The sequence below is a fragment of the Canis lupus genome, chromosome 33 (genome assembly GCF_003254725.2).
Source record: "Canis lupus dingo isolate Sandy chromosome 33, ASM325472v2, whole genome shotgun sequence".
Lineage (NCBI taxonomy): Eukaryota > Metazoa > Chordata > Mammalia > Carnivora > Canidae > Canis > Canis lupus.
Window position 1 is genome coordinate 29,817,164 of NC_064275.1, and position 21,799 is coordinate 29,838,962.

Sequence of the window (21,799 nt, forward strand, 5' to 3'; positions counted from 1 at the left end):
TGCAGTTTCAAATGTTTTTATTGGATTTAAAATTCTTTTAAGGGATACACAGATATACAACTAGTTTGATCAGCTACTAATATATTTTGGTACCCCTTTATTTTTGTACTCAAGAGCCAGTTCACCTTTTCTCCATGTTCAATACTTAGCTTTGGTATAATCTTGCCATGTTCTTCTTCACCTGCTACTGGAACATGAGTGTTTCCACTCTGCTTGGTATAAGCTGCTCTTTTAGTTTTCTTCCTGTGGGTAGGTTTTGTAGGACTCTTCTGTTTTTTTTCAACTTCACTGCTTACATCCCATAACATTATCTTCCCATCATTCCCTCCAGTAAGCAGCAAATAGGATTCTGGCAGAAAGCAGACCTGGGATACTCCCAAAGTGTGTCCCTTAAACCCCAGTTCTTGTTCACACTTAACTCCCGTTACCCTAAAGATTCGAACCTTACCGTCTTCTGCACCACAGCTAAAAATATTGCCACATGATGCCACAGACACGGAGTGGGCTAAAGCAGGGTTTAAAAGCTGACCAGGTGATTGAGGGCTTTCCATTTCCTCTGCTTCATCTTCCTGCAAATTTGTAATCCAGACTGGCCGCGCTTTCTGAAGGTTCCACAGCATCACCTTTAAATAAGAGTGAGTTACGTAGTCAAAGAGAGGTCTAGCTATTTTGCTCAACTATTATGGTTATTCCACGTCTAACACAGTCATCAAAGTAGTCTGACAGGGTCTGACAGGGGCGCCTGGGGTGGCTCAGCACTGAGAGTCTGCCTTCAGCTCAGCTGTGATCCCAGGGTCCAGGATCAAGTCCTGTATCAGGCTCCCCCTGCAGGGTGCCTGCTTCTCCCTCTGCCTGTGTCTCTGCCTCTCTCTCTCTCTCCCTGTCTCTGTGTGTCTCTCATGAATAAATAAATAAAGTCTTAAAAAAAAAATAAAGTGTAACCAATATTCTTAAGCAGTTGCCAGTTTCTTTAAGTCATTGTACACTCATCTCTGCAAGTAAAATAGATTATGAAATTTATTAATTTTAGTCTATGCTGGTTACAAGTCAAAAAGCCTGTCAAGTAAATAAATGAAATCTAGATTATTACTGAAATAATTTGTATCTAGAATGCTTTCTCTTTCGCTTCACACTACCTGTATTACCCATTTTAGGGGCTTACCTCAAGTTCCTATCCCTCTAAGGAAGGCTTTCCTAACTATTCTAGCCCACTTCTCTCTTTCCCATATTTAATTTGTATGCTATTAATTAACATATACTACTAGCTTGTCATTTTCTTGAGATTTAACTTTTTTTTTTAAAGATTTTATTTATTTATTCGTGAAATAGATAGATAGACAGAGAGAGAGAGAGAGAGAGAGGCAGAGACACAGGCAGAGGGAGAAGCAGGCTCCATGCAGGGAGCCTGACGTGGGACTCGATCCCAGGTCCTCAGGATCAGGCCCTGGGCTGAAGGCGGCGCTAAACCGCTGAGCCAGCCAGGCTGCCCTAACTCTTCTTTTTTGAAAATTTTAAGGATACTCCATGCCCAATGTGGGCCCACGACTGCAAGATCAAGAGTAGTGTGCTCCACTGGCTAAGTCAGCCAGGTGCCCCGATATTTAGTTTATCTTTGCTAATGCCTAGAAAAGATAAAAAAAATTCCATACCTATCTGTTGGTTAATTCGACATCCTGGTATATGTAGTTTTTTATTGTTCCATACCACGATTTTGGACCTACTAAGTTAATTTAAATGAAATGCTAGGAGCGCCTGTACGGCTCAGTTGGTTAAGCCTTTGCCTTCAGCTCAGGTCATAATCTCTGGGGCCTGGGATGGAGCCCTGCATCAGGCTTCCTGCTCAGCAGGGAGTCTGCTTCTCTCTCTCTCTCTCCACCTTTGCCCCTTCCCACTGCTCATTCTCTCTCTCTCTCAAGTAAATAAATAAAATCTTTTAAAAGATGAAATAAATGAAATGCTAATTAAAACCTGTTTAAAACAAAACAAAAAGCTTTGTGAATTTACTCTATTAATCTAGTATTTCATTTTCTTCCCACAGCAACTAATCTGAAAAGGAAAATATTCTTCATACTTAAGAGAATAAACAGCTTTATTTTACCATATAGGATTTTTAAAAAAGATTTTATTTATTTATTTGAGAAAGTACACACACAAGTGCGGGGAATGGCAAAGAGAGAAGGAGAGAATCTCAAGCAGACTCTGTATGGAGTCTAGAGCCCAATGTAGGGCTCCATTCCATAACCCTGAGATCATGACCTGAGCCGAAACCAAGAGTCAGATGCTTAACTGACTGAGCCACCCAGGTACTCCATATTTTACTATCTAGTATTAGCCCTTAATTATGACTCACAATTTATTTATTTATTTAATTTTTTTTTTAATTTATTTATGATAGTCACAGACAGGGGGAGAGAGAGAGAGAGAGAGAGAGAGAGAGAGGCAGAGACACAGGCAGAGGGAGAAGCAGGCTCCATGCACCGGGAGCCCGATGTGGGATTCGATCCCGGGTCTCCAGGATCGCGCCCTGGGCCAAAGGCAGGCGCCAAACCGCTGCGCCACCCAGGGATCCCTATGACTCACAATTTAAAATGGACACTAAGATAAGCATGACTGTGTTCAGTCAAAAGCATAGATCTGAACTGACAAGATTACTACTGCTGATGACATTAAGCATCTGTTTTTTAATTGAAGGTAACTTCCTTCAACTAAGGCTTCCAAAAGAAGTGACATCTAATAACACTTATATTCTATTTCTATCAAGGAAAGCACTGAAACCCCTTTTGGATTAGATTTATTAATACTATACTAAGTGGCTAGCAGTAGCTATTTGGCTAAAGACAAAATAGTATCAAAGACAAAGGAAGGACAAAAAAAAATAAAAATAAAAATCAATGTGTATGCCACAGAAATATATGATGGTCTTAAAATTCCAAAGGTCTTTACATGAGAAAACTATATTTGAGTGGTGGTTATCCATGTATTTATTTAATGTTATACTTTACACATATATTTAGTAGCTACTTAACAAAAATTAAGCAGTCCCAAATGTCTTAATAACACACCACTTTAGGGATGCCTGGGTGGCTCAGTGGTTGAGCATCTACCTTTGACCCTGGGGTCCTGGGATCAAGTTCTGCGTCAGGTCTTCCATGGAGCCTGCTTTTCCCTCTGCCTCTCTGTGTACTTCATGAATAAATAAATAAAATCTTTTAAAATAAATAAATAAATCACTTTAAGGTCCCTGCTCCACTAAGTGTGCTTTGTCTAATTATTAAACCTATCTAGGTACTGTAATCTTAATAATGACAAAGGTAGGTACACTGAACATATTTATTGTGTATGGCAATAATTCAATTCCTACCTTGAGATAAAATATTTGTTCAGAGAGAAAGTGCTCTCCAAATTAACCTTATAAGAATTCCCTTTCATAATTATGCCTACGTTCTTAGACTCCTCCATAGACTGGCTAGTCTTAAAGTTTAGAAAAATACTGGGTAACCAGGTTTTAAGAAGCAAACTGTGGAAGATATTACTTTCAACCTCAATTAAGGAAAGTAATTTCTTTTTTTTTTTTCTTAGGATTTTATTTATTCATTCATGAGAGACACACAGAGAGGTAGAGACATTGGCAGAGGCAGAAGCAGGCTCCATGCAGGAGCCCGATGTGGGACTTGATCCTGGAACTCTGGGATCACGTCCTGAGCCGAACGTAGACACTCAACTGCTGAGCCACCCAAGTGTCCCAAGGAAAATAATTTTCTAAAAGCAAAGTTGTACTCTCTTATCGCTGTTGTCATAGCACAACCCAATGCAGAAATTAATCTACGGTGAATTTTTAGCACGTCTAATCAAACAAGCAATTACCTAAACCTCCCTTTCACAAAATATTTATATCCTTTTTTTAAAAAATATTTATATCCTATACTATTCTCTAGCAGTTGCCTGCCACTGTGACTTCTCTCCTAGAACTGGAGGCAAAATGATAAATTCTGGATGTCCATTTCTTAGCTAATCTGAAAAGTATATAGGTCTTTTTTTGCACCTAATTGCTTACTGCCATGCCTAGTAAATTAATGAACCAGTGATTGACAATAGGTATAGCTTAAGGATGAAAGAATGATGAGTCAAAGAGATACTGTACAATCTATCTACTTAAAATATTGAGCCACCTGGAGGTGTAGGTCTTTCTGCACAAGCCAGCAGGCAGATTATCACCCATGAGGGTAGAAAATGCGGGTTTGTAAGGCCTTAGTCAAGACATAGGGAGTGGAAAAGGAGTTTATAAGTCGTAGGGTCACCGTGCACCTCCAGTGTAGAATGATTCTCAATAGAGGGACTACAGACATTTTTGGTTAGACAATTCTCTACTGTTTAGGGACTGTCCCAGCACTGTAAGACATCCCCTGATTCTGCCTACTAAATACTAGTAGCTTGGGGGAGGGTAATGGCAGTCATTATGAAAACAACAACCAGCCGTGTTTATTTCTAACTTATGAGGGGGTGCAGAGGGTAGAGAACGGAGTGGTAAAGACTCCTGGCCAAAAAGGTAGAAAGACAAAATCTTTGATGCTATTAATGGAATCAGAGTCTTGAAAGATACTGTACATGGTTAAGAATGTAAATTAAATGCCTAGAACAGTACAGGGCACATAAGTCATTAATAAACAATGGCTCTTTTTCTAGAAGTCGCCTGTTCCCAGACCAAGAACCTTTTCTACCATATTACTATTGATATATACTGCTCAATATCTCTGGTGTCACAGAAAAAACAGGCTTTGGAACCAGAGACTGAAGTTTGGAATCTTAATTCAGACAGCTATGTGGACACTTAATTTAAACCTCAGTTTCATTTCTAAAAAGAAAATAGTAACTATCAGGGTGTGATTAGAGTGGAAACTACTATATAGTGAAGCACTGGCAAGTACTAAGTGCTCACCAAAGAGAAGCCATGATCAGTCTCACTCTAGTGATACAAGATTTACTTTTAAGAAGTACATCTGCTATGGGAAAGTTCAAGCTATCTGAAAGCTTGCTTTCTATTAAACCAAAATCTGCTTCCCTAGGACTTCTATTTAGACTAGCACATTTCACTTTTTCCTCTTACAGAATCCAAGAATTAAACACTTTCATTTCCCCCCAAAAATGGAGTTTCTAGGTATATCTACTCTCCTGATGGTTTTCCTCTGAATTTGGCCTAATTTGTGATGTTACTTTCAAAATTCATTAATGCAATGCTCTGATCTTGGTCACCAATACACAGTACTTCAATTAATTTAACAGAATTTTAAAGTAAAAACAAAAAATTCAGTCCCTCTTTTTAAAACAACAAAACACAATACACAGTTTGTAGAGCGCAGGTGATAAAAGTCTGCCTTCAGCATGCTCCTTTGTGTAAAAGATGTTTCTTTTATTTTTTAAAGATTTTACTTATTCATGAGAGACAGAGAGAGGCAGAGGAAGAAGCAGGCTTCCTGGGGCGAGTCTGATGTGGGACTTGATCCCAGGACCCTGGGATAATGATCTAAGCCAAAGGCAGACACTTAACCAATGAGCCACCCAGACACCCTTAAAAAGATGTTTAGAATCAAATATTTGAATTCCCAGATTTTATGACTCTTAAGCATAAAGAAAGGAGAGCTAACGGAGAAATAGTCACTTTGTGAATGAAACCTACAAGGCTTTGTCAATTTAGTATTAAACATGCAGAAGTAAGGCTTATGATGCAAACGTAGAAAAGACATGTTAGTAGGGAACAGAAATTACCCAAGTACTTTCTGCAAAGCATTACCTGCATATCCAGTCCACATGATACCAGGCTCTGAGGCCTTTGAGGCCGAAAAGCTACAGAGGAACAGATATTGGAATGTCTCTTCAGTGATCTGCTAACTTTCTTATTTTCCAAGTCTAGGATTTTGATGGCCCCAGAGTCATCAGCAGAAGCCAATAGGTTTTCAGTTTCATTCAATGAAAGACAATTGATTTCTTCTTCATTCACATGAAAATGGTCCAAGGAACCTTTGAGGGACCTGACATCCAGTAAGCTAATGGTTTCTCCATGTGAGGCATAGAGCTTGGTGGGACAGGAGGGAGAGAATAAGATACTGGTAACATCATCAGCCCCTTGGAAGCGTGTATGTCCTAAAGGAGTCCCATCTTCACCCCAAGCCATGAGATCACCACCCTCTGCTCCAGAAGCCACTAGCCCTTCTTGACTTGCATTCAGGCAGAGAATAGGAGAAGAATGTCCACCAGTCCACTTGACAGCCATTATGGCCCAGGAGACTCTGTGAAGAGGGGGAAAAAACTATCATCTCTTATTTAAGAACTAGATGGTAGCAAACAAGTGCAATATGCAGTATTTCACTTCAATATTTTTAAAAGACATCTAAAAAAAAGACATGTGAAAATCAAGTCTGCAAAAGCCTAATTGGACACAGGATTGTGGGGCACCTGGCTGGCGTATGTATAAATAGGCTTTCTTTATAATCAGAGCCCCAGGCAAACCTGGTCTACCAGCATTTGATGTGAGACCCACATAAGAATAAACATTATTGGGGCACCTGAGTGGCCCAGTTGGTTAAGTGTCTGCCTTTGGCTCAGGTCATGATCCTGGGGTACTGGGATTGAGCCCCATGTTTGGCTCTCTGCTCAGTGGAGAGCCTGCTTTTCTCCCTCTCCTTCTGCCCCTCTCTACCTCCCTTGCTCATTCTCTACCCCCAAAATAAATAAATAAAATATTTTAAAAAATCATCAGGATATATCTCTTATTTGAATAATGTTTTAGAAAATGAGCTCTGGAGCTAGATTCTCTGGGTCTGAATAACTCTACTACCTGTTATTAGCTGGGTGACTTGTATAAAATGAGGGTGGTAATAATAGTACCATTTTATAGGATAGAAAATTAAATAATATATGTAAAGCACATATAATTGTGCCTGGTACATGAGTGCTCAGCAAGTATTACCAGTGTTACTTTTCCTATTATTTTAAAAGATTTTATTTTTAAATAATCTCTACATCCAACATGGGGCTCAAACCCATAACCCTGAGATAAAGAGTTGCATGTTCCACCAATTGAGCCAGTCAGGGGCCCCTCACTTTTCCTATTTTTATTAGGCTGGTCAAAGTAGCATCACAGATCTACACCAATGGTGCTCAAAGTATGGCTTTCAGACCAGCAGCACCACCTAGGAACTAATAAGAACTATAAATTGCCTAATACCCTCTTAGACCAACTGAATCAGAAATGCTGGGGTTGGGGCCCAGCCACATGTTTTAACAAGCCTTCCAGGTGATGCTGATGTATGCTAAAATGTGAGAATGCTTTACCAATAATCATCCAGGGAAATGGTTAAAAATGTAGACCTTTGGTTTACCCCCCAGAGACTAATTCAGTACACTCTGTTTAGTATTATTCCATTTTAAAGATAATGAAACTTGAGTTTCATCGATGTTAAATAATTTGACCAAAGTCATCTGGCCTTTGTACATGGGATCCAATATAAAGGGATCCCAAACTTTTAAATAATAAAGACTGTTTTCTAACAATTCCACTTAACAATACTTTCTAACTAGTTAGTATTCCCTGAAAGTACAGCAAAAAAAACCAAAACCACGAATAATTCATTATTGCTTTTAAATGTACTCACGTATTTTTATTATTATTATTTTTAAAATAAATTTTATTTATTTATGAGACACACACAGAGAGAGAGGCAGAGACACAGGCAGAGGGAGAAACAGGCTCCATGTAGGGAGTCTGACATGGGACTCGATCCCAGGTCTCCAGGATCATTCCCTGGGCTGAAGGTGGCGCTAAACCGCTGAGCCACCGGGGCTGCCCTATTATTATTATTTTTTTTTATAGTTATAGTTATTTATCTCTACACCCAACATGGGGCTCGAACTCACAACCCTGAGATCGAGAGTGTTCTAATGCTCTAATGACTAAACTAGCCAGGGACTCCATACTCACATCTTTCTAATTACCTTATCACCAATTAACACTTAACAGTAGTACTTAGGTGCACAATTTTGATTCCTGATACACTAGGCATCTCAGATTTATACAATGAAATTGCCACCTAATACTACCCTGCCTCAACCGCCTGTTGGGTAAAGCATGAAAAAGGAAATAAGGGCAATTTACATAACTCCAAATGTTCAGACAAAAGGAAGCAAACAAATCTATATCTGAATAAACATAATGTTTCATTTCATAAGCCAAGGGAGAATTTCCCTAGTGAGAAACTGCCATAGTTGCCTTCATAGTTTCAGATATGATACCTGTATTTAGTCCAATATTTCCTAATACTGTTTTGAAAGATAATTTAAAATACTGGCAATCTGCCTAAAGTTTCTATTCCCAACACAAAAGCTATTTCCTCCCATTTTTAGGCATTCACACATATACAAAATCACTAAGTAGACTGCTAAAAAGACCTGTAATCTTTCAGTAATCAAAATAACAGAAGGGTTGAGGGGAGGAGGGGAGTAACAGAAACATGGTCACAAAATCATATATAGCAATCTTCAGAAAGATGACAAAATGGGAAAGACAAAAGATAACTTTATTTCAGTAGAAGCACTGAATTAGTTTATAGAGGAAACTAATTAGAGACCAAAGCAAGTAAGTTTTAAAGGAGAGGTTTGGAGAGGAAATGACTCAGAGAGAGGTAAAGACAGGGAACTCTGGAGGTTTGATTTTTGCTGACAAGTAATGAAATAGTAGTTAAATAATTTTCTACCACAAAAGAAGACTTTTGCCAAATGTTCAAAATAGGCCAAGAAAAAAGGACAGTTAGCACAATTTAAAATGAAAAGTACTAATATTTTGGCTTAGAGACTTCCACCTGTGGTGACTACCGACGTCACATAATATAGATAATACACTACTTTAAAATAAGTTTGAGGTAACCATTCAAAAGGCCACTTAAGTTACAAATAATTTTAACTCTTGAGACTGATCACTTTTTTCCTACATTAGTTTTAGTTTTTCTACAGTGAATCAACTTTAAAGTCCAGAAGCCCTCTACAGCTTTAGGATTTTGTGTGCAGAGAGGTTTTGGATCCCTACTGGGATTTTAGGTTTTATCTGGGACAAGAATGAGACAGAGTTTCTAGTACTTCCATTTCTCCATCACATATCAACCCACAAGGGGACCTACGTAAATGCTGACTGGCAGACCAAGTTTTAGCAGGTTTTCTTCCTAATATAGTATTTTTTAACGGGAAAGATGAACTCAACTTTAAAGACACATTTGGTAAAGCTTACCCCAAAGTGCGAGAAATTAGGCAATATATGGATCTTGTACTTAAAGGAACTATTATAGGCAAAAGCACTGTTCCTATAAATTTTTCCACAATGGAACCAGTAGTATCTATTAATATCACAAGGCCAAGGTCAGCTCTACCTTAACCTCTATGGACCAGTGTAAAATATAAATTAAACTTCTAATCTCTACATCACATGGATATTTACTGATCACCAACCTAGTCAGAAAAATAAAAAGAGATCTCTAATCTTATCATGTAGACTACTGATCACCAAGCAACCAGAGCCCCTCAAATCACTTGTTTAGTCTACAGAATTATTTATTATTTAAAACATACCCAAAGACCATCATCAAAACATATTAAAAGACTACTGTAGTAGAAGACAGTGGGGAAAAAAAATGTAGTTAAATCTGGGTTAAATCAAAACAATCTTTCAGAAATGAGCTGTCCAGCCACTATTTCTTGTTTTTCTCTTACTGGGAGTGGAAAGCCAGAAAATACATATAAGTGACATTATCTACATATTCAGGTATCAGGTCAACAAGCTGCTCATAGGTAATGTCTAAAAGGTCAAGCACAGCAATTAATCATATCCTATTGTGAATTACTGTAATTAGATAATAGATTCCTTCAACACCTAGTGAGATCATGGAGTGGGCAGGGAAAGGTGGGGTATCTTGAGAGCATTTTTAGAAAGGGTGGAGGGAAACATGGAAACTCTGGTCAGAGGGCAAAAGGGTATTAAATATGGGGGAAGGGCAAGGTCAGGAGGGTGATTTGTAGAAACAAAAGGATCCAGTCCTAAAGAAAATCTTTAGGTGGCTCAGTCAGTGAAGCATCTGACTCTTAATCTCAGGTCAGGAGTTTGAGTCCCGAGTTGGGCTCCACCCTGGGCATGGATCCTACTTAAAAAAAATCTTTTCCTATTTTGAAATTTTGCCTGGGCCACTTGGGGAGGGGGGGGTACTTTGCCACAGAGGCACCTCAATGACTGGACTAGATTAATATCTCATCAGATCCTTCCTCACCTATACCGTGACTGGCAGGATAAATGCCAAAGTTGTTAATAACTGATGATCTCCAAATACTGCTTTAGTTATACTTCCATGTGCCCACATATCCTTTTCAAGTGTTATACCTCTAAGTCTGTTGATTTTGCCTGGTTCTTTGTCCCCTTCGCAGATGGACCAATTCTACTTATCCTTTTAGATTTTATTTATTTTTATTTTTTTATTTTTTAAGATTTTATTTATTTATTCATGAGAGACAAAGAGAGAGAGGCAGAGACACAGGCAGAGGGACAAGCAGGCTCCATGGGGGGAGCCTGATGTGGGACTCCATCCCAGGACCCCAGGATCTTGCCCTGGACCAAAGGCAGGCGCTAAACTGCTGAGCCACCCAGGGATCCCCTTCTTCTAGATTTTAAAGAAGGGCACCTGGGTGGCTCAGTCAGTTAAGTAAGACTCTTGATCTCAGCTCAGGTTTTCATCTCAAGGTCATCAGTTTGAGTCTTGCACTCAGTGTGGAGCCTACTTAAAAAAAAAAAAAAAAAAAAAGACAAAAAAATTTAAGTGCCTTCCCAGACAAAATTAGGACATCCTTCTTTGGATGTCCTATAGTTAAAAGTTGAAAAATAAATAATGAGGGGCGCCTGGTTGGCTTAGTTGGTTAATAAGCAGCTGCCTTCAGCTGGGGTCATGATCTCAGGGTCCCAGGATGGAGCCCCCACCTTGAGCTCCGTGCTCAGAGGATAGTGTGCTTCTCCCTCTCCCCCTCTGCTCATGCATGCTCATTGTCTCTCAAATAGCTAAAAATCTTAAAAAAACAACAACAACAAAGAGAAAATAATGAATAAAACTCCCAAACTTGAGATTATACTAACATTCAAATAATATAAGGTAGTTACTATCACTATAGCAAGTCTAAGTTAACTTTTCTTCACATGGTTGGATTTTCCAAAGTTGGTTCAGATGTGGAAAAGCTGGATAGCAACCAAAATGATTGAAGGGGGGTCAGCCCGGGTGGCTCAGGGGTTGAGCATCTGCCTTAGGCCCAGGGAGTGATCCTGGAGACCTGGAATCGAGTCCCACATCGGGCTCCCTGCATGGAACCTGCTTCTCCCTCTGCCTGTGTCTCTGTCTCTCATGAATAAAAAAATAAAATCTTAAAAAAAAAAAAAAAAAAGATTGAAGGGCTGTGGTTATTAGCACTGGTCAAGTAAAGAATCTGGGTTACTAAACTGGGAGAAAAAAAAAAAAAAACAACAAAACACCTGAGGGTGAAAAAACATCTGGGAGGAAGGGACTGGCAAATAATCATCAAACACCATTTACCAGAGAGTAGAAAAGGTAGTAGCTGTTCTTTTAAGCGAAGGACTATAAATGTATTATACATGGCAGGGGAACTATTGGAAATATTTCTTATTACATACAGGCAACACAGTGGAGTTCACTACCAAGGGAGTCTGTGGACCCGATACTAATCACTGCAGAGTTGTCTGAGAATTATACAGAAGGGCAGCCCCGGGGGCTCAGCGGTTTAGCACCAGCCTTCGGCCCAGGGCGTGACCCCGGGGTCGCGGGATCGAGTCCCACGTCGGGCTCCCTGCGTGGAGCCTGCTTCTCCCTCTGCCTGTGTCTCTCATGAATAAAGAAATAAAGTCTTAAAAAAACATCATATATAAGACCCAGGTGAAGGAGCCTAACGCAGTGCCCGTCCACAGGATGCTCACTGCTTCCCTAAGCATCCCTTACAGGGCGTCAGACAGCTCTCGGCCGCCTGGAGAACGCAGTGCGACCAAATGATGCTTCAACTCCTCCGCTTCCAGGAGCCATCTAGCACCACAGCCCCCACACCATCCTCCCTCTTGGGATGTCTCATTATATCAAAACACGATTACTTCATCGGCCCACGAATCGGGTTAGCAGGAGAGGCCGGGGAAGGCCCCACTTCGTGCAGAAGAATGAAGCACCTACGGGCTCGCGAGCACTGGGGGCGGGGGCGGGGGGGGGGGGCAGGGCTCCTAACGACGACCCGACTTGCCGAACACGCGCTGGGACACGTGTCCTGAGAAGTACCGGTGCGAGCCGAGCGCGAAGGGGCCGGACCAGGAGGCGGCTTCAGCGGCTGCGGGTCACGGAGGCGCTCGGACTGCGGCCGACGGCGGCGGGGCCGGGGGCCGGAGGGCGAGGAGAGGGCAGTTCCGCGCGGGAGGGTGGATCTGAGGCAGCGGCCCTCACGGGGACACCTCACGGGGAAAGGGGCCCAGCAAGGCGACTCCAGACCAAAGCGGAGGACAGTCCCGCAGCCACAGCGCGAGCCTCCTACCTGCGCCTCCCGCCTCCGTCCTCGGCGCCCGGAGATGACCTCACTCGCCGGCGCGACAGTCACATCCGGGGCCGACGGGCGCCGCGGAAGAGCTGCGCATGCGCGCTCGCTGCGTGCCCTCAACCAGTATGGCGGAGCCCCGGGCGCGCCGCGGGCAGGCCGTGCGAGTCGGGCGGTGGCGCCGCCCGCGCTGAGCCGGGGAGGAGGGGCGGGGGACGCCGGTGCGGCCGGTGCGTCCGCCCTCAGGGAGGCGGGGCGCGCGGCGGACGCCCCCGGGCAGGGGCGGGAGCGGCGGAGGGCCGGCGGCCGGTTGAGAAAGGGGCGGCGAGCGAGGCGCGGCGTCCGCAGCCGCGACGACGGGGGGGAGCGGCGGCGGCGGCGGCGGCGGCCCCCGGGCCGGCTGGTGAGGCGATGGCGGCGCCGGCCCCGGGCCCTGGGGCAGCCTCCGGCGGCGCGGTGGGCGGCGCGGGCGCGGGCGCGGGCGGCGGCGGCGGGGGCCCGGGGGGCCGGCTGCCCAGCCGGGTGCTGGAGCTGGTGTTCTCCTACCTGGAGCTGTCGGAGCTGCGGAGCTGCGCGCTGGTGTGCAAGCACTGGTACCGCTGCCTGCACGGCGACGAGAACAGCGAGGTGTGGCGGAGCCTCTGCGCGCGCAGCCTGGCCGAGGAGGCTCTGCGCACGGACATCCTCTGCAACCTGCCCAGCTACAAGGCCAAGGTGAGGGCCCGGCCGCCGGCTGCCCGGGGCGGCGCCTCTCCCGCGAGCCCGGGAGCGCTGCGCTCCCCGTCCGCAGAGAGCCTCTTCTCTGCGAACTCGTGCTCCGTAACCCGCCCCACTTCCGCGCTGCACACTTTTTAAAGGGTCGGACAGTTGGCAGTCCCCGGTCCCCATCCATCACTGCTTCCAGCGTCCAGTCCTCTCCCGCGGAGACGGGCAGGCCCTCCCCGCCACCACCGTCCCCCTCAGTGCTCTTACCCCGTTTCTTGTTAGATCATCTCAGCTCCCTGGACACCGGCTTAGTTGCTAAGATCTTTGCTAACACCTCACCTTTTCCAGCCTCTGATTTGTGACTGTTTCCCCTCTCCTCCCTCCCTCCCTCCCTCCCTCCTGTTTTCGCCCAAGTTTTCTTTAATTCCCTCCATTACGTTTCAGGCTTATAGGTGAGTGTGGTCCTAGACATTCTGCTAACTTTGAAGATACAGGCTTTTTTTTTTTTTTTTTTTTTAAGATTTTATTTAGTTATTCATGAGATGCAGAGGGAGAAGCAGGCCCCATGCGGGGAAGCCCCGACGTGGGACTCGATCCTGGGACCCCGGGGTCACGCTCTGGGCTGAAGCGAAGGCGGCGCTAAACCACTGAGCCACCCAGGGATCCCAAGACACAGGCTTTATTTTTATTTTACTTTTAATTTTTTTTTTTTTTTTTTTTTATGATAGTCACACAGAGAGAGAGAGAGGCAGAGACACAGGCGGAGGGAGAAGCAGGCTCCATGCACCGGGAGCCCGATGTGGGATTCGATCCCGGGTCTCCAGGATCACGCCCTGGGCCAAAGGCAGGCGCTAAACCGCTGCGCCACCCAGGGATCCCTTTTATTTTACTTTTAAAGATTTTATTTATTTATTTATTCATGAGAGACACGGGGCGGGGGGGGGGGGGTTCGGGCAGAGACACAGGCAGAGGGAGAAGCAGGCTCCATGCAGGGAGCCCGACGTGGGACTCTATCCCCGGACCCTGGGGTCAAGCCCTGGGCAGAAGGCGGCTCTATACCACTGAGCCACCCAGGGATCCCAAGACACAGGCTTTATTTTTATTTATTTTTAAAAAGATTTTATTTATTTATTAATGAGAGACACACACACAGAGAGAGAGGCAGAGACACAGGCAGAGGGAGAAGCAGGCCCCATGCCGGGAGCGCTATGCGAGTCTCTATCCAGCGACCCCGGGGTCACGCCCAGGGCTGAAGGCGGCCTAAACCGCTGAGCCACCCAGGGGGCTGCCCCACACAGCCTTTAATAAAACGTCCCCTACCGCCCCACGCGCACCACTGAACCGTCCTAATGCTGCCTTGTCCCCATGTTACTGGCTACTTCCCTGCCAACTTTCTCATAGTTTCACCTCTTGCTGCTGTGCCTCTTCTGTTCCATCTGTCTTCTAATGTGCTCATTCTGGTTTTGCTGCCTTTTTTCCTCCTAGATTCTTGGGCATATTCCTGCCTCCTTCATATACAAATAAAAATCTCAAGTAACAGGTTATGGTAGGGCTGAGAAGATTCTTCAGGCAATGTCCTATAAACAAAGGCCTTGAGGTTGAATTCAGTCGGATGGATAACAGCTCTTCAGTGTAGCAGTCACCCAGAGCATATAGGAGAGAGGATGAAGTCTGCCCTAGGATGTGTAAACATAAGAAATAACATTAATAACTAAAAAGGGTAGATACCCCTTTTGAAACTAGACTGCCAAGCAGGGGGGAGTTTTGTTCAGAACATTGCAGTTTTGTCCTATTTTGCCTAAAAACAGGTAGGCTTCATACGATTTATTTATTTATTTATTTATTTATTTATTTATTTATTTATTTATTTTTAAAAGATTTTATTTATTCATGAGAGACCAGAGAGATAGAGAGGCAGGACACAGACCGAGGGAGAAGCAGGCTCTGTGCAGGGAGCCCGATGCGGGACTCGATCCTGGGTCTCCAGGGTCACGCCCTGGGCGCTAAACCGCTGAGCCACCTGGGCTGCCCCATTTTATTTAGTTTTTATTTTTTCATAAAGCTTACTGTTTTTACTTATTTTGAATTAAGACCTATCTGTAACTGGTCTGTAATAGATATATTTACATGAGTCAAGATTCATTAAACAGTGTGTTAGGTAATGTGTTCATGTGAGTCAACAAGTAAAAGAAGCAAAATAATATCAGCAAAATGTCTTCCTTTTGCCCTTTTTGCCAGCTACCCAGTTTAGTTTCCTTTCTTGGAGGCAACCTGTGTTACCTGTTTATTTTGTATCCTTCCAGAGAGATATTTTGAGTTTCTTAGGTTTTTAACACTGTATATGTCCTTCTACCACACCTGTGATATGTACTAATCATGTGTTCGTTCAGATGTTGGGGAACTTTTCTTGAATGTCTTGAGGATAAAAAGGTTAATTCAAAAGAAGTTAGCCTATTAAGGAAGTCCTCAGTCAAGTAAAGGAGAAGAAAAATGTATAGTAATAACTAACACATGATACAAATTGCTTCTGTTAGAGATGTATATAAATACAGTATCTACTAGAAGTATATATATACACACACTAGAATTTCAGTGAAAGGAGAGATGTACAAGTTGAATGAATCTTGGAGAAGGTTTGAGGTTAGGATTATATTTGAGCTGAATTTTAGGATAGGGAAGGTTTGAACATTTTACTAAGAACTACTACCCAGAACAAGAGCAAGACAAGAAGAAAGCAAAGGCTCTATACAGCATCTATTTTTATTTAAAAAAAAATAGTGAGTCCGAGGCACTGTGCTCATTTCTGCAGATGCAATGGTGAATAAAAACAGACATAAAACTCATGGATGCCTTGTTTGTGGAGCTTATAGTTTAATGGAGGGGGAGTGGATAGATATTAATCAAATAATCAGTTATAAAATTGCATCTGTGACAGGTACTATGAAGGAGAGGTGCGCAATACTCTGAATGTTAGTAATGGAGGATTTGACCTAGGTATGCAGGTCAAGAAAGGCTTTCTCTGAGGAAATACGCGTGATCAGAGACTTGAACAATAAGGCCAGGGGTGAGAAGAGAACCTTCCAGGAGGGAGATTGATGAGAATGAGGGACAGAAAATACATCAGTGTGGCTAGATCATAGAGAGCCAAGGTGAGACAAGTTTGAGAGAAGATGAGAGAGGTGGACTGAGGCCAAACTATAGGGAAGCCATTTTAAATTGTAAGCAAGAGGGGGTTTGGTGATGTGATTTTTTTTTTTTTTTTTGCATTTTTAAGAGGTTATTTCTGACTTCGATATAGAGAACAGATTGGAGGAGGACCTTAGAAATACAGGTAGATCATTTAGGAAGTGGGTAGTAGAGGAGATGGGGAGAAATTTAGGAAAGATTTAGGAAGTAAAATCTACAGGACTTGGCAATAGATTGGAAATAGGGGTGAGGGATGGGGAGGTGCTAAGAATGACTTCTAGATATCTAGATTATATAATTATGGGAATCACCTGGGCTAGATTTAGGAGGCATAGCAAAGAGTTCAATTTTGGTAGAGTAGAATTTAGTGTTTTTGAGACATCTGGGGGATTTCAGATAGGCAGTTGTTCGGTTTGGAGCTTAGAGGAAGGGCTAAAGATATAAAAGGATCTAGTGAGATTGAATTGAAGAAGTGGGAAATATGATTATAAAGGTAAGTTGAAACTAGATATATCTTGGTTGTTCTTGGCATATAGCCTTCAGTGTATAGTTTGGGCTTTGTTCTACTGTTGTAAACCATAGAAGTTTGAACAGAGGAGTGATAAATAAGAGCTGTGCTTTAGAAAAACTAGGCCATAAGATGAATTGGACAGAGCAGGGGTTAGTACCTATACCAGAGATACTTAAGACCTGAACAAGGGAACCCTGGGTGGCGCAGCGGTTTAGCGCCTGCCTTTGGCCCAGGGCGCGATCCTGGAGACCCGGGATCAAATCCCACGTCGGGCTCCCGGTGCATGGAGCCTGCTTCTCCCTCTGCCTGTGTCTCTGCCTCTCTCTCTCTCTCTCTGTGTGTGTGACTATCATAAATAAATAAAAATAAAAAAAAAAAAAGAAAAAAGACCTGAACAAGCATGTAGAGGAGAGAAGAGGAAGGCTAGGAAAGCTATCACAAGGTACAAATCTACATAGGTGGACAGCTGACTGGGGGTGAATGAGATGAGGAAGGAGGAAGAGTCAGATAGGATTTCCAGGGAGCTTATGTAACTAAGAGGAAGATGGAAACATGCGTGGGATAGCATAAAACTGGAAAGTATTTGGAGTTGCCAGTCTATTTAGGATTTGTCTTCTTTTTAAAAGTTCATATTTTACATGTCACCAAGGAACATCAATTATTCCAGTCATATTTAGTATCTAAGTATATATAATATGGTCTCTAATTTTCAGACCTAGATTCTGAAGTAGGTCTTTTTTTTTTTTTTTTTTTAAGATTTTGTTTATTTGTTCGTGAGATACCCAAAGAGAGAGATAGAGAGGCAGAGACACAGGCAGAGGGAGAAGCAGGCTCCATGCAGGGAGCCCGATGTGGGACTTGATCCCAGGACTCTAGGATCACGCCCTGGGCTGAAGGCAGGTGCTAAACCACTGAGCCACCCAGGGATCCCCCTGAAGTAGGTCTTAAAGTTGTTTGTTATAAAGTTTAGGTTGTATATGAGACTATGAGACAGGAGCTATGGATTGTTTTTATTTGCTAATTTGTGATTTATTTATTTTTCCATTTCATCTGAAATTTTCAGATGAATATCTGAAAGATAAAGGATATAAGTAAAAAGAAAAATTATCAGAAAGTTAAGGACACTTAACATAATCACAATGTCAGTATCAATAAAATATAAATAAATTAACAATTCCTTAATATAGACAATACAGTGTTCAAATTTCCAATTGTTTCATAAATGTCAAATGTTATATTTTTAATTTTCAGTTTATTTAACCAAGATGTGTATAAGGTTCTCATGGCAAGCAATTGATACATCTCTTAAGGCTATTTTAGCCAACAAATTCAACCTCCATCTCCCCTAACTCCCATTCCTGCAACATCTCTCTTGAAGAAACCAGGTTATTTACCCTCTAGAGTTTTCAAACTTTGTAGATTTTATTCCCATAGTGTTTCTTAACATGCCCTTCTGTCCTAGACTGAGAGAGGTTTGATCAGTTTAGGTAAGATTAGTGTTGGTGTTCTTGTTTTTCAGTATATTTTATACTAGAATCAAGTGGTAGGGTTAGATACAGACTTCAATGTTTTGTGGTGCCAATGATAGTGGATAAGAATTTAGGAAAGAGAAATTGTGGTTTAGGTGGTCCTGTTTAGAATACCTTCATAGAGTTGGCAAGACTAGATCTGGTCTTAGAGGATATTGGATATGTTAGAGGAGGAAAGTAGGTAAGAAGTTAGAAAGGGAAGTACAAGGAATGAGACTTGGAGGAGGGTTTTGAAAGCCAGGAAGAATAATTTACAGTTGATATGGTAGTTGTTAGGGAACCATCAAAGGTTGTTGAACTGGGATGAACTATTATAAAGGTGCTGTTTTAGAAAGATTGGTCTGGAAATAATTTAGGTAGAGAGTTAAGGACTGAGTTCTGGAGTGTTTCAGGGGGCAGAAGTAGGATGGTCACCAAAAAAGAGGACAGTGAAGAAAGATGAGTCCAGAGTAATAGGAAGAAGTCCTAGCAGTTTGAAGAAGAGGCTGGCAACAGTGTCTTTGTGACAAAGAGAAGAAGGATAGAGAAAAACAATGGGTAATTATAAGAATTGGGGACTAGGCATAGGTAAGTATTACTTAAATATTTTTTTTTTTAATTTTTATTTATTTATTATAGTCACAGAGAGAGAGAGAGAGGCAGAGACACAGGCAGAGGGAGAAGCAGGCTCCATGCACCGGGAGCCCGACGTGGGATTCGATCCCGGGTCTCCAGGATCGCGCCCTGGGCCAAAGGCAGGCGCCAAACCGCTGCGCCACCCAGGGATCCCACTTAAATATTTTATAATGAAGATTTTATAAAGTATATTTTAGTTAAACCCCTGAGTTTTTTAATACTTAATATTTTGGGGACATTTTACTCTCCCATTTGATCTTATGTTCTGATTTGTATGTGCTTAAAAGTGAGTGATATAATTTCCTATCTGTTGAGATAGGAAAAAATGTAGAAAAACTTCAGTATTATAGTCTTCTAAATCAAGCATGGGTTTTGTGTGTTTTTTAATGTCTCTGCTGTGCAGGGCAACAGTGAAGCAGTGAGGTAATGGCTAGTAGTAACTGAACACTGATGAAGGAATACCTGACTTCTTGCTCTGACTAGCTGTTGACTTTTAGGTCTGTGTCCTCCTTCCTGTGTTGCACTGTTTCTTTGAGGCCCTTCCTAATGATGAAATTCTATGATTCTGACGTTGGTGGCTCAGGTTAACTAAAGCAGTAGTCCGCAGCCTTTGATTGCTTTGAGGTAGTTTGAATAAAGTAAATAAGAGATTTTCAGAAAACATACAAATCAGAAACTTAATTTTTTCCCTCCCCCAAATAAAAAACTTTAAATTATTAAAGCATGAGAAGTGTTTAGTATTTGTACAGATAGAAATTTTTATACTGTATTTTGGAAGCTTAAAAAACTGACTAGTGAAGGTCAACTAACCTGTCCTATCAATGGTGGCTACACTTAATGACTATCTCCTTATAAATTCTGGTATTTGAAACTACATGATATTTATGGGGTTATTTGATTTGGTAAAATGAGAGTGGTGCTGCAGCAACGTATGAGTAATAACTAGGAAGGAGGCTGAGGATCTAACATAGTTTGTGGTTCTTAAAATTTTTCATAAACTTTAGAGTTGCTGTGACTAAGTTCTCTATTAAAGTATTTTTTTGATGACAGCATTGCCAATATAAACTGTACTTCCCTTAACTTTTTGATATAAAAATACTAAATATAAACAAGACTAGAGAAAATAGTTTAATGAACCTCCCAAACTGTCACCAAACTTTACCAGTGATTAAATTTCATGGACCGTGTAATTACGTGTTTACCCCACCCACTTTCAAAGCAATTCTGAGATATTGTCATCCATAAACATTTCAGTATTATCTCTAAAACATAAGGATTCTTGTGTATATCTTTTGATATTTTAAGAAGTTGATTTGCAGAAGTTATACTATAGTTCAGAATTTTGATCAATAATGAAACAATGTAGGGCAGCCCAGGTGGCTCAGTGGTTTAGCACCGCCCTCAGCCCAGGGCCTGATCCTGGAGACCTGGGATCAAGTCCCACATGGGGCTTCCTGCATGGAGCCTGCTTCTCCCTCTGCCTGTGTCTCTGCCTCTCTCTTTCTCTCTCTCTCATAAGATATGAATAAATAAATAAATAAAATCTTTAAAATAAAAAAAATGAAACAATGTAAATTTTAAAAATATATATATCCTTTTATTGTTCAAACACATGAAGCCTAAGGTCTGGGTACTTTTTTTGTTAAGAGAGAGAAAGAGCATGCATGAGTGGGAGTGGGGATGGGGAAGGAACAGAGAGGTGGGGAGAGAGAAAATCTTAAGCATGCTCTACCCTGGGCTGGTGGAGCCCAACCCAGGGCTCCATCTCACAACCCTGAGATCATGACCTGAGCTGAAGTCAAGAGTTGGATGCTTAACTGATTGAGCCACTTGAGGTGCCCCTAAAGTTTGGGTACTTTTTAACGTTTAAGAAAAATCAAATTTCTGTTTCTTTGGTGTGTTTTTCGTCTTTTCAGGTACGTGCTTTCCAGCATGCCTTCAGCACTAATGACTGCTCCAGGAATGTCTACATTAAGAAAAATGGCTTTACTTTACATCGAAACCCCATTGCTCAAAGTACTGATGGTGCAAGGACCAAGATTGGTTTCAGTGAGGGCCGCCATGCATGGGAAGTGTGGTGGGAAGGCCCTCTGGGCACTGTGGCAGTGATTGGAATTGCCACAAAACGGGCCCCCATGCAGTGCCAAGGTTATGTGGCATTATTGGGCAGTGATGACCAGAGCTGGGGCTGGAATCTGGTGGACAATAATCTACTACATAATGGAGAAGTGAATGGCAGTTTTCCACAATGCAACAATGCACCAAAATATCAGGTGAGAAACTGGGTAGTTTCTCAATTGTGGGCCTTTGTCAAATCATACCTTGATTTGTTCTAAATTTACACAATTTTATATAGCAGCTTTGTATGTATTTCTTTTAATTTAAAAATAAATAGTGTAACTCGCCTTTCTTTTCTACTCTAATAATCTTTTGGTATTTCCCTGTTTCCTGATACATATTTGACCTTGAGCAATCTGTTGGTCTAAGTTGGGAGTTGGCAAACCTTTCTGTACAGGGCAGGTAGTAAACATTTCAGGACTTGTGGTCACCACTATTCAAGTCTGTTGTTAATAGTACAAAAGCAGCCATAAATGATATGTAAATGAGTGAGCATAGCTGTGTTATAGTAAAACCTTATTTATGGGCCACA

At 42.2% G+C, this 21,799-nt stretch overlaps 2 protein-coding genes across 9 annotated transcripts in view; one reads left to right on the forward strand and one right to left on the reverse strand.

Annotated features, from left to right (window-relative positions):
- On the reverse strand, positions 1-13,282 carry WDR53 (WD repeat domain 53). 8 transcript variants are annotated; one of them, XM_025474020.3, is made up of 3 exons: positions 12,604-12,742; positions 5,789-6,284; positions 1-623 (listed from the first exon to the last, which is right to left on the reverse strand). In XM_025474020.3, exons 2-3 carry the CDS (start codon positions 6,266-6,268, stop codon positions 27-29), a joined length of 1,077 nt encoding a protein of 358 aa, XP_025329805.1. In that variant the 5' UTR covers positions 6,269-6,284; positions 12,604-12,742; the 3' UTR covers positions 1-26. The 8 variants fall into 8 exon arrangements, with proteins under 8 accessions (XP_025329805.1, XP_025329823.1, XP_025329830.1 ...); XM_025474038.3 differs by lacking the exon at positions 12,604-12,742 and adding an exon at positions 12,354-12,502; XM_025474045.3 differs by lacking the exon at positions 12,604-12,742 and adding an exon at positions 12,319-12,457.
- Positions 12,978-21,799, forward strand: part of FBXO45 (F-box protein 45) — a 15,673-nt gene continuing 6,851 nt past the window's right edge. The window contains exons 1-2 of the mRNA XM_025474082.3: positions 12,978-13,317; positions 21,066-21,422. Of these exons, the coding sequence (XP_025329867.3) occupies positions 13,015-13,317; positions 21,066-21,422 (660 nt within the window). The 5' untranslated portion in view covers positions 12,978-13,014. The remainder of the gene's footprint in view (positions 13,318-21,065; positions 21,423-21,799) is intronic.

Coding starts and splice junctions, on each gene's coding strand:
- WDR53 (XM_025474011.3), bottom strand. Junction 624..5,788: donor CATGTGGACTGGATATGCAG/GTAATGCTTTGC, acceptor TCTTATTTAAAG/GTGATGCTGTGGAACCTTCA.